Source organism: Ostrinia furnacalis, unplaced genomic scaffold, assembly GCF_004193835.3.
Source record: "Ostrinia furnacalis isolate ACB-3 unplaced genomic scaffold, ASM419383v2 OfSCF2340, whole genome shotgun sequence".
Taxonomy (NCBI): Eukaryota; Metazoa; Arthropoda; class Insecta; order Lepidoptera; family Crambidae; genus Ostrinia; species Ostrinia furnacalis.
The window spans coordinates 193930-207442 of NW_021132579.1; the positions used below are offsets into that span (position 1 = coordinate 193930).

The following is a 13513-nucleotide window of genomic DNA, read 5'->3' on the forward strand; positions in this document are numbered from 1 at the left end:
GATTTTCAGTCAAAAATCAAAATGCATAATTGAACATATACTAACTTTCTTTCGTACAATTTTCCCATACGGTAAATTAACAGGTGGATGTCTTTCAACATTTTGTAAGACTACATGCTTTCCCACCACTTCAGGGTAATCAATCATTTTTTTTTTCAATATATTAAACCTTTTTGGCGAGAATTAGTGACACTAGACAGTGTTTGATTTCAATTTTAATTATCAACAATTATTAAAGCTCTATTTAACAATATTGGATCATTAAAACTTCCAAGTAAATAATCACAATCACTCTCCAAAGACGATGCAAAAGAAAAAGCAGTCTGGCGATTCGTCACAAAAGTAACAGAACTGTAAACTACACAAGGTCGGTCGAAATTTTATAATCTTTTAAATTAAAGGCACTAGAAACTTTAAATTGGTGTTGTTCCACGTTTCCTGTAACCCAGTTTCAGGTTGCGTGCAGAGCGTGATAAACTTATCCTATTATCGTAAAAACATCCCTTTGCAACGTCGTCGCCATGTCCCTTAGGGAGTGAATCGAAAAAGGGAGTATTTTTATTGATCACGAATAAACAGCTTCTCTATTTGTTTAGGCGTTTTGATAAAATCCGCTGAAGAAATATTCGTTTGGTTTTCTCTATGAGCAAAACTGCTTAGTCGAAAGTTTCTAAGTATCTAAAACGAATCGGAGAAAACCGCTGAAGTAAATGAATGAAGGTCGAAAATAAAAAAATATTTGTCATATCACTCACAGTAGATTTGGGTCTTTCTCTCATATTAACTTTTTGAGTCAAAATGCTAAGATCGGAGCACGCTTGGTGGTGCACCTCCGAACACTGGAATCAAAGACCTCTGCGGCAGTATGGTTTCGATATTATTGCCTGTCTGCGATTAACTAGGTTTTTGAACTTCGCTTGTTTAGTGCCAGCAACTGCGGTGCGCGCGTTGTTAATTTTAAGGAAGACGCGGCGCTTCGACCTGCTACTTGGTAAGTAGCTAAGATTTTTGTAGAAGGTAAGTAATTATGTAAACTTTTTGGATGATGCAAAGGCCAGAGCTGATCTACTTCATTTGTAACTAACTGTGCACGCAACTAAATGCGTGGAGATTCTTTTTCAGGGCCATCATTGATCATCACAGCACTTTCACCGGAAAGTATGAGAGATGAATTGTAAGGTCTGGTCTTTTTTATTCAGAAATATTTTGAAGAAATTTTTTTACGAAACACGTTTTTTCATATTATCATTGTCATCATTAAACCCGAAGACACCCACCCCTCCTTTCTACAATTGTGTAATAAGGGTGAGTTAGCAATTTTAAAAATAGAAAGAATAGCGCTTCGTAATTTTATTAATATCGCAGAGCTATTTTTACAGATTTTAAATAAAAAAACTGTTTTGTGAACTTGTAATATTCAATAACTAAAAAGTTTATTTTTTGCTTAAAACTGGTCTATCTAATCAGATCACTGTTGTTTGTCGAATCGACGAAAATCGACCCTCCCGCGACAAGCACTTTCAAACGTATGCATTCCCAATGCCCACAAAAGTTGGCACCATTTGAAAGCTTAGTTCTAAAGTTCATTTCATTAAAGGAAAGGTTTTTACCCCAAAACTGTGTCTTTAGAGGGATCCAGAGTCACTTCTTCAAAAAATAGGTAGTTATGATTGAGCCAACTTTTATGGTTTTAATACTGTTAAGTTGAGATTAATCGCTATCCATCTGTTAAAGAGGACACGTGAGATCATTCTTTGGTTTTATAACTATAAAAATTGGTCTAATTGATCCCAGAGGTGAGCCCAAAGTTAGGTCTTTTTTCAAGTCACATTTATTGTAATGTTAATCGTTTATTAAGAAATTAAATGTGTTTTTCTTTATGGATATTTATTGGGCTTTCAAATAACACCAATATTGTTGGGGCACCATGATTGTGTCAGTAGAGACGAGTTTTCCTGTAAAACGTAGGTGGGCCGATTTTTGTTATGATTATGTTTTCTCATAGTTAAAAATGCAGGTTGTTAGCTATCCTAACTAATCCTAACTAATATTATAAATGCGAAAGTAACTCTGTCTGTCTGTCTGTCTGTCTGTCTGTCTGTCTGTCTGTCTGTTACGCTTTCCCGCTTAAACCTCGCAACCGATTTTGATGAAATTTGGCATAGAGATAGTTTGAGTCCCGGGAAAGAACATAGGATAGTTTTTATCCCGGTTTTTGAAACAGGGACGCGCGCGATAAAGTTTTTCTGTGACAGACAAAATTCCACGCGGGCGAAGCCGCGGGCGGAAAGCTAGTATTTTTATAAAGGTTGAAGTTGGTGAAAATAAAAAAAATAAATAAATTTTCTAATTTGCCTACTGTCTTGTGTCTCCCATGCAGCAGCATTCTCTTATAAATAATTCATTAGGAATATGAAGATAATTTTACACAATAAATAAATAATAATAATAAATAAATAATAAATAAATCTTTGGACAATTTCACACAGCGCCTGCTAGCCCCAAAGTAAGCAACTTAATGCTTGTGTTATGGGTGCTAGCTTAACGGATATACTACTTATATACTTTTTTTTTTTTTAAATACATAAATATTATACATAGTCACACCCAGACCCGTCACAGAAATTAAAATTCATCATTTCAATTTCTGCCCGGCCGGGAATCGAACCCGGGACCTCTCGGCATAGTAGTCCGTTCTGTACCACTACACCAAACGGCCGACAGTAACAAGTAAAGTTTCATAAACGTAAAACACGTATCCAATTACTTATGAATTAACCAACACCACCCTCATGTAGCAACCGCCCTCCAAGTTTGTCAACCCTAATATTTTTATCAACCTTAATTTCTTTAGAAGTCAGCATTACTAAAGTAAGAAAGTTACGATGGTTTGATATCTAGATATTAGGCTCGCCATACACGGGCAGCTTGAGCAGTTAGCCAGTGATCAATATCAACAGCTTGAAGCTGCCATTGATAACATAACTATAGACCCAATACACTGAACTGTCTCACCCGTGACATTGACAGCGGGGCGCCACCGTCAATACCGGATCGCTGCTTCCGATTTTTGCCATGTTGGAAGCTATTATAGTTGAACGATGGTGGCGCCCCTCTGTCAATGAGTTTGGTGGGACAGTTCAGTGTAGGTCATCCATACTGGAGGACTTAGTTTCAACAGCTCAATAGGTCAAGCGTGCGCGACGTGGAATGAAAAGCGGATGTTACTGCGCGAGAGCAGTCAACAGCTCGATCAGTCAATTTATGCCTGATGAGGGTACTGCTTGACCTCCCGAAGCATTCACAAATGCTGAAGCGGTTCCGTGTATGTGTATTAGAGGTGGGCGCCACGCCGGCGCGCCGCCGCCGCCGCGAATTTTTTCACGCCGCCGCCGCCGACAACCAGCTGTCGGCGCGCCGATACTGATATTGTACAAACTATTTGAAATTTATTCCTCTCCTATACTGTACTAATTTGTGTTTCAAACGCAGAAGAACTATTTTTTATTGAGTTGAGCGGCTATTCTAGTTCAATAAAGTCCTAGTATCACTGCGACCGGTACCGATCTATTGTGATCGCCGCTATTTTCCTTACAGTTTGCCTCCGAGTCCTGCATCCATTAGGAATTGCATTTGGGGGCGATATGTTTTGCATCTTGTGGGCTTAGGATGTGTTTGCCCAGGTGTAAGCTCCGCTTGCGCATCAAAGGTCCGCAGTCCGTGAAAATGTGTAGTGGCGTTTCATCTGCCTCTTGGCACATCCTGCACGTTCTTGATTTGGACAGTCCCATAGTGGACAAGTGCTTGTTTAAGCTGCTGTGTCCAGTGAAGGCTCGAACTAAGATGCGCATTGTGATCCTACTCAGTCCTATGATCTGCTTAGAGCATTTTCGGTCATAGGCTTTTATAAGAGCTTTGGAATGAGTTAATTCTAGCGTGTCTGACCATGCCTTAAAGGATTTTTTTAAATAGATGTTCTCCAGGGTCATTCGAGCGAGACTTTTGGGAATGCCACATTGTGTTCCCTCCGCTCCCGCTCTGGCCAGTTCGTCGGCATTTTCATTGTCCACGATTCCCGCGTGACCTGGAACCCATCTTAGCGTTACTCTGTTACGTTTTCCTAGGGTATTCAGTCGACTCATGCAGTTTTCTACCAACTTTGAGGTGATTAAGTTGGAGTTTAAGGCCAGCGCGGCCTGACTGTCTGAGTTAATGTAAATTATGTGGTTGGCATAATTTTTTCGCAGGTTAGCTTCCGCACATTCAATAATGGCGTAAACTTCTGAAAGATAGAGGCAAATTTACACAGGCTTTGAGATAGCCTAAGCTTCGGCTGCTCTCCATACACGCCAAAGCCTACGTTAGGGCCCATTTTTGACCCATCAGTAAACCATATAACAGAAGAACTAACTATAATATTTATTCTTTAAATGTCTTTAATGGTACACAAGGCGAACTTAATGCCGTTGATATACTAATAATTGATTGAATAACTTAATACTAACTATATTAACAGTTAATCAAGTACATTATTCAAGTTACTGCTTGGTCTAGTAAATAATTGATCGCGAGAGGCGCCGCGGTCTCTCTTGCTGTCAAGAAAGAAAACCCCGCCTTCGTCTGGCAGATAACCCACACTATTGGACTATACTTTAAGCGAATCACTCACACAGAGATTGGCAAATATGTCTTGGAGTGCAAATGGGAACCACAACCTCTGGAAGGCAACAAAGTACCTCCCTCAAAGTGTTCTCCGCTTATTAGGTCCGGTAATACATGAGTGCGAACTGACAAGAAAAATCTCAGACCTTTGCTACATGACAAGCCGGTTTATTTAAACCCATTGACACGGATAATCCAAAAAATCCACAATTCAATCAAAAAAATTAGATGCTTGACATTGGACTTGATCCGAGACTTGCAGCTATGCCTGCCTTTGATTCCTACTGATGATGATGATTCATCCGACCGATTTCTGTCATGGTGACCACTTCGACTTAGCTGTCTTAACAGCGCTGGTGCGCCCGAAGATGGCTTACGTAGCCGATCTTCGCGGCAAACTCCTCACACATTGGGAGTAATAAATTACCCGCCGCCAACATAATTATAGTGAATAACGGCAAATGGACGGGATTTACATCATCGCGTTTTGCGTCGAGTTCAGTTATGCGCTGCTCGTTGAATTCGCGGACTCGCCTCTATACAACACAATCTCCCGCCATTCTAGTTGCTGTGCTGCCAAACCTTCCCATTGTGATTTGAGAGGGCTCATTTTGCATCTTTTCGTATGCTGCTTCTGGATATCTTTGTACTTGACTAACTGAGGAGTTGACCGCCATGTTTCCGCTTACCCTTCTCAAGTTCAAAGTAGAAGATTGATTCCTCTCGTTTCAGCCAAATGACGTCCACTGCTGGACATTCTGCTGCTGATTCCTACTACGCTAATTAAGGACGAAAGACGCAGGAGGACAAAGTGACTGACATAGCCCACAGAATCGCTAAAATCAAGTGGCAGTGGACGGGGCACATATCTCGTAGAGCTGATGGCCGCTGGGGCAGTAAAGTTTTTGAGTGGCGACCACGAGCCGGAAGACGTAGCGTCGGCAGGCCTCCCACGAGGTGGACCGACGATTTGGGGAAGACAAAATCTTCTCTTTTTAGCTGCAGAGCTGGAGTACCCCAGGACTCTGTACTTGTTCCGATACTCTATAACATCTACTAGTAAAGTAGCCCAGACACCAGAAAGCTGCGGCATTCCTCAAATGTAACTGTGATCTTAAAGTGACTAGCTGTTGCAATGTCAGCTGCTTGGCTGACCAAGTGGCGCATGTAATTAAGCCCCGAAGTCTCACCATATTATCATTTAAAACGTGAAACTTATCCTCCGGCCAATCTAGACCTCGACACATTGCTGCAATCAACCTTCATTAAAATCCTGGACCGTAGGATGACATGGAAAAACCATAAATATAAATAAAACAGAACTGAATATAACATTCCACTGACAGTCAGCTAATCCAACATTAACTATGTACCTCCAAAGAGCTCAAAAGTACTTTTATCGGCACATTGGTACGCTCGCCTTTAGGAAATACACGAGAACCTGATCTCAGCCAAACCCGCTATCCAATTATCAAAGTATCTATGATCAAGAGAGCTAATTTACTAGGGTAAACCACTGCTTTAGTGGCTCAAACTCCAACCAACTGCAAATCACCTGATTAGTCTTGACGACAGATACTAAAAAAGCTGATTTAAAAAAAAAACCTAATGAACAAAGGTCAAACAAGGTCACGCCGCCGACGCCGCCGCCGCCGAGGTCAAAAAGTCGGCGCGCCGCCGCCGGCCAATTTTTTATCGGCGCCCACCTCTAATGTGTATACGTAGAGTACTGTAGTTGGCTGTGCAGTCGCAGCATAAAGTCGTGGAACTCGATTTTAACTACTTCAAGCTGTTCGGGTATGGCGGGCCTTAACCTCCCAGTAATGATACTAGTTTGCTTTGGTGGAAATTGATTGTAATAGCTCTGCATTCAAACTAGTTATTATTGCACAATACACAGCTAGCCTCATTCTCATTAAAAGAAAGCTTTAAAACGAAGGTTTTGCAAAAATAAACCAAACTTTTGATTGACATAGCATGTTTTACTGAAATAGTCTGACGAAAAAACGTTTAAGCTTGTCTTGTTTTTGCTGAAACCGCTTTAATTACCTAAAAGTCTGGTTACCAGGTGCGCTCATCAAGTGAAGTCAAAGTTAAACAACCAAAAATTATTAAGTGAGCTAATTATACATATACTTACCAATTATTGTCATTATGATAAAAAAAATGTTATCCTTCCTTTCTTTATTACTACCTAAATTATTTAATTTTTATTATTCTTTATAGGGGAGGATATCTAATAGGGAAAGAGGAAAATGTTTACAAGCGAAGAAGATAATATGATCCGGTGTGCTCTCACCTCATCCAGGCCACACTCGCACAAAGAACGGTCTTTGATGTGCAGTTTATGAAGAAATACCACTGTACAATCGTGACCAAGACGCAAAGAATATAGACGGAGCCGGCTAATCACAGGTAAATATTTAACTATTATAATTATAATTGCTAACATTGTCAATTTTTGACAGAAAAAGTTTTTAATTACACTTTTAGAAGAAAAAATAAAAATAGAAACTTTTTACAGTCGTAATGAAAGGAGTTTTACATCAACTGTAGAGAGATTATGAATGTGGATAAAAGTTACGCATACATTTTTAAGTTTTTTAGGAAGAAAAGATTAAAAGTGGAATATCAAATTGTTTTAAGTATTTTGCGAATTAAACTAATCAGAAGTATTTAAAGGTATAATTACAATGTCGTATAGGTAAGGCCCAATACTGCATCATCAGACATCATCTATTACATAAAAAACTGAGAAAATTAATCCTATATTATTGAGTTACTAGCTTCCTTTGCTCCAGGCACACCTTAAAGCCATCAACATCTTTCAGCATTAGATCCACCTTGACACGAATATGGGGAATTTTGGTTTCCTCAGGTTCCCCTACGAGCTTGTATCTTCTGAGAACAGCTGATAATACAGTCTTGATCGACATCATCGCGTATTGGTAACCTGTGACGCAAATAAAATAAATGTTAAAATCTCAAAAAGCACAGATGATTGGGTACTACTAACTTATAGCTCTAATATCACCCCACTCTTCCCTAAAGGACAACGGCCACGACAATTCTTCGGGCCAGCAGCGCGGCGTGGCGAGTATAGGTCAAATTCTCCATTTCTCTTTGGTAAATTAGAGAGAGTCTTGCTCCTGCATTGGAGAATAAATGACTTGATGATGATTACCCTCAACAATATGATATAGATGACCCACGCTGAACTGTCCCACCAAACTCAATGACAGGGGGGCGCTACCATCGTTCAACTATTTAAGTTTCCAACATGGCAAAAATCGGAACCAGCGATTCGGTATTGACGGTGGCGCCCCACTGTCAATGTCATCGATAGGACAGTTCAGTATTTTGGAACTATATCAGAAAAGCTAAGTCGTCAGAGTGCCTAGTGTTTGATATAAACTCACACTCAGCCCACAGACTACTTGATACACTTGATAACATCTGGATGATCCTAAAAAGTATCTATTGACATGCAATTACTAAATTAATTACTATACTGAATAGGTATTACATACCTGAGACCTTGGAGGAGGTATTTGTCCAGCAGTGGACGTTATTTGGCTCAAACGAACGCGAATGAACGTACCTACACAGTTTCTTGGTCCTTGACTAAACGGCATAAAACTGCACGGGTGAGTCAGGTTGAACCTTTCAGGTAGGAACCTATCCGGGTCGAACTCTTCGGCGTTCGGACCCCAGTACTTGGGGTCCCGGTGTGCCCCCCAGATGGAGATTGATATTGTACCCCCAGCGGGAAGTATGTGACCTGAGGCTGTATAAGCATAAAAAGCTGTATAAATACAAGTATACAACTCGACAAAAAATGCATTCGCAACACTCTTTTCATACGTGTTCTATATTAAGGATGAGTTGCACTACCTAAATTTGACCGCAACTTTAACGATAACCGGTGTTTCTCGTATGGAGTTAGACAGATTTCTGACGTTTGTTAAATAAGATGTTTGGTGTACCTAGTAAACTCTAGCGCTCAATGCACGCTGGCCAGTGCCCAGGTTGAAACACAGGGAGGTACCTTACAGTCACATAGTATCCCGAGCAAATACTTAATAGTTTTATTCCAAACTCGTGTTCTGGATGTACCTGTCGCGATCTTTGGTTTTATAACGAATCTTGGAAATGAGTCAGAAACTCTACATATCCAGTATACCAGTAAAAGCCCATTCTAAAACACCCAGAAACTAGATGTAACATAAACACTTACGTAACTTTATGTCCTCTACGACCTGTCGTGCGATCAGGGGCACCGGTGGGAACAGTCTCATGGTTTCCCTCACCACTCTATCCATACATTTCAGCCTTGGCAAGTCCTCTTTTACTAAACGACGATCTGAATTGCCAAATATTTCGTGCAACCTTAAAAACATGTAAAGTGCAATAATTTATATGCATAATAAAATGGTATTAGGCATTATCTATTACCTATTAGCTGAAGGCAAACTAGATTTTTATTTTTATTACTAGATTGCAAAATTTAAAAAGATACGAATGAAACAGGTTAAAATTCCATGCAAAAATTATTAGGTACTTACCTAATTTCAATTTATGATGAGCAGTGACTACAAAGTACACAAATGAATTTGTATTCTCGTGAAAGAAAATCTCATAGTTAAAGTTCAATAACATTGTATAAAATCTCAAAAATATTTGTCTGCTTTGTAAATCGACACGGCACTACTTATTTAGATATTTAACTAGTTCGATTCCATTGAAAATTCCACCGTTAGCTTTTAAAATCACGAGCTAAAATAACAGCTTACACAAGACGTTTACTTACGTGAAAATTGGTAAATCTATCTTTATCTTTTTTTTTTCTGTTTCCTGAGCCGATTTTGACGGATCTTTCATAAGGAATAACTAATGCTTCAACCACACCAACGCGTGCAGATCACCATAGCTGGCGCGATCATATAAGGAAATGACAGGTCACGTGAACTGTCATTGGCCTTTGATCGCGCCGGCGATGGCGATCTGCACGCTTTGGTGTGGTTGAAGCTTAAGGCTTATTCCAGCTGACGAAACCTGTTTATTCCAGCGGAAGAAGCTAGTTTAAATTCAATTAAAGCACATACTCCTGATAAACCTGCTCTTGTATGTGAGGGTACTTCGCTAGCAGCTTCATAGTGAACCCGACAGCCACCGCAGAAGTGTCAGTGCCAGCTACCGCCAACATCAGTATCTCCTCCCTCAGTTCTACGTTCGTGTACCCTTCGTCACCACCAGAAAGTTTTATTAAATGATCGAGGAACGTTTTTGTTTGATAATTACTTAAATCTGAAAAACATAAACTTTTATGAAAATATATAATAAAATGTGTAATTCAATAAATTAGAAAAACTTTAGAAACTGTACGATTTTCTCGTTTACCAAATTCACTTTTGGTTTCCGTTTCGTTCTGAGTATTATTTTTTACTTCTTCCCTTTTCTTTTTTATCACCTGAAAATAATATTGTATCAAAACAAATCTGTTAATTCGTTAATAGCATACCTAAGTCAGCTTATGCTGTATTCACAAACATTACTATGAGGTCTCACAGTGCGCGTGGACGCACAGGGTGACACACGAACCAATAACAGAGCTCTATTCAACGCTGTGCTTTCGATTTGCTACTTCACTTAGCAAACATCGTATGTGAATACGGGCGATAGTATAGTCAAATGGTGCACCAATAAGGGCTTGTTCACACAGAAACATTCAGTTTTTTGCAGGATCCCGTTTAGTAGTATAGCTACGTGTTTTAATGAACGTTCACACGAACATACCGTTTGTAGTGTCCCAAAAAACCGAATTTGTATACGAATTTCAAACACGCTTAATATTATGTGTGTTCACACGATAGTCCAGATTTTTTATCCACTACGAAGAAGCTCTTGTATCTTTTCATTGCCTGTATCCGTATTTTAAAAAGCTATAACTGGTCCGCGGACCAGATTTCCGATGGGCCAGTTAATGCCTAACCCTGTATCTCACCTGATGGTAAGTGATGATCAGGCCGAAGGTGGAAGCGAGCTTCACCCGGAATCCTCAACCTCCTCAGTTTGCAAGATCCTACATTACTGTATGGAGAAAACTGGATTACCGCGGGAACGAGCCCTAACAGTACTTATTACCTCGTCAGCAAAATTATGCACACTTTTCAAATAATAATCATGCTTCTTATGTTGAGGGAAAAGTCTGTACATCCAGTTCGGCTGCAGCCAAATGTGGAAGAATCGTTCGCATACTAAATGCAGCATGTTGGTCATCGCAACGAGAAACGGAGTGTCGGGGTTCTCTAGTGAATTTATTTTCACTCCCATTGTGGTCTCTATAATCATACAAATAAAACAGTTTAAGTTATATAAACCACGTCTCAAAAAGCATAATTTTGGACACTACACTGATAAGCCACTGCTTACGCAATTATTGTATTAATAATGTATTCTGCTGATAGTTCATTTTAATAATCCACGAATCAATCCAGTCCATAAAAAGTAGCAAATTAAATGGTAATGGTTGCTACAACCATGACACCAATTTGAAGCCACGATAGCCGAACGGTGAAGGGGTCGGACTGGCTGATTCGACATCCGAGAAATTCAGGTTCGAATCCCGCCTTGACGCTCGTCTATTGTGGTGTAGACACGAGGGGATAACGGGACTATTAGTAATTTGTACAAAACAAATTAACTAATATTCTTAAAATAAATGTAGGGCCTCCCTAAACAGAGCAAAGCATAGTCTACGATGACTTGGTTGGGGCTTGGTACAAAGTTAAATTGCCATAGCAAATATACCGGTACCTAATACAAGTTTATGCTTGCGTGTAAAAAATCATGCGTTCCTACAACATAAACCTAGACCAAACTATCTTCTGATATAATTTTGCATTACATGACCAAATAGTCAGGCACACACGCGATAAATAATAGAGCATTTATAATGGACTTCGAAAATACATTGAAGAAATACTTATTAATTTCGTTGTTTTATTATATTCTTTTATTTATCATGACCACCTTAAAAATGTAGAGTCCTAAATGAACTCTCTAGTTAAGGGGTCAACTCCAGAGTCTATTAATTAAATCTATCTGTCTCAACAGAGTTGGGATTCATAAGGAAATGCCGATTTTATTTAATCTGTCTAGTCATTCCTTTTCAACCAAGTCAGACTTCTGTAGTGACTCATAAAGACTCGGCTCACACGGTAAGAAGAAAATTTAGGATTCCTCTGAACCCCCAGTACAATGACTTGCTTTCAACAAAGGACTTTTCATTGTTACTCCATAAAAGTACCTACCGCACACAGAGTCCAGTGTGTATGTGCTAAGAAAAGTCCACATTCTGACCTCACCAATGTTAGCAGAACTGGCCAGGATGTTAGCCAGTTTCTCGCTTTGCTTCGAAAACACTTCCACGAAAGTCTCAACTATTTTAGGGCTGAAGGTCGGCACTAAGATTTTTCGACGCCTTCGCCAAATTGAAACTAAAAAAATAAGTTTAACTTTTCATATTTTTTTTATTCTATGATTTAATTGTGGCCTTATTTTTCGCATGTAGTACCTGGTGCAAAGATCCCACCGTTGCCAATGACGTTTCTTGAAAACTTATGTAAATTACCCTTCTCCAAGCAGTGCTTCATTACGAACTCCAAATCTACCGGATCAACCATAACTGCAAAACATAATAACTACTTCGATTAATCACTACAAGCCATCATTCCATGCCATCATATTAATATAGTCCTAAATATAATTCTAACACTATGCTTTATTATAGCCTGTATCTGTACACACTTCTAAAGAACAAAATAATAACTTTTACCGATAAATAAAATAGGTCCACACCACGCCCTCATCAGTCCACCGTTTCTCATCGCTATGTAACTGTAAGTTATGAGTTGTTGCATAACATCTGTAAATGGTAACAAACCCACTACCTATCAATACATTGCCATTTTGCCAACCATCATACCTATTTCTATAGAATATAGTGGGGACAAGAAGTGTTTTCTTTCGTAAAGATAGAGGAGATTGCTGAGTCCTAGGCATAAAGTTAAAAGAAGACCAATAAAAGAAGTTTACTATCTGAACCCGGACAGCCTAAAGAATAATCAAATTTTGAGATCACTCAAGTTCAAGGGGATAACTAGTCGTAGTGTGCGCAAAGGCTTATGATAGGTACCAGTACGTCACTAAAAACCCATAACACGTGACGTGAATCTTTCTCGTTATTAATTATAATGTCAAATTACTAAGTAGCTTTTTATATCTTACTTTCAGTATTCCCAGCAAGATCAAAAGCAATTCCCACCAAAGGAAGCTCATGATCAGAACCTGGTAGCAGTGAGGCTAGCCGATACATATTCCTTCTTCTGAACCTGTATACAGCCAGAGCCAGCAATGCTGTGACTAACAACAGCCATACAAACATGTTCCTGAATTATTTTTCTGTAAATAATAGTCACAAAAAATGTTTACTAATAACGTGGATGAAAAACCGTTTCATGAAACTACCACGCTGTATTCACTGATGTCATGATAAATGTTAATCTTTTTTTTTAATCATTATAAAGTATCTTTCTGTACCACGTGGGATACACAACCCGAAAATCAACTTAAATCATCATCATCATTTCAACCACAGTCCACTGCTGAATGTAGGGCTCGCCCACCGCTGCGTTTTTCGGTACCTGGCCTCCACCCCAAAAGCTTACTGCCCTGCCCCATCGCATCAGTGCCCCCTTTTTTAAATACACTTAAAATATTATAATGATTACATAACTTATTATTATACAATCATTATTTTTTTTGTTCACACTTTATTTCACTTTTACTG

General features: G+C 39.2%; 1 protein-coding gene across 1 annotated transcript; it reads right to left on the reverse strand.

The window, feature by feature from the left end:
* Positions 1–7433: 7433 nt before the first annotated feature.
* LOC114355081 (cytochrome P450 4C1-like) lies at positions 7434–13108 on the reverse strand. Its single transcript, XM_028307742.1, has 10 exons — positions 12952–13108; positions 12500–12589; positions 12239–12349; positions 11976–12161; positions 10807–11003; positions 10063–10132; positions 9768–9969; positions 8900–9051; positions 8264–8449; positions 7434–7615 (listed from the first exon to the last, which is right to left on the reverse strand). The coding sequence occupies exons 1-10, from the start codon at positions 13106–13108 to the stop codon at positions 7434–7436; spliced, it is 1533 nt and encodes a 510-aa protein (XP_028163543.1).
* Between the last annotated feature and the right edge of the window lie 405 nt (positions 13109–13513).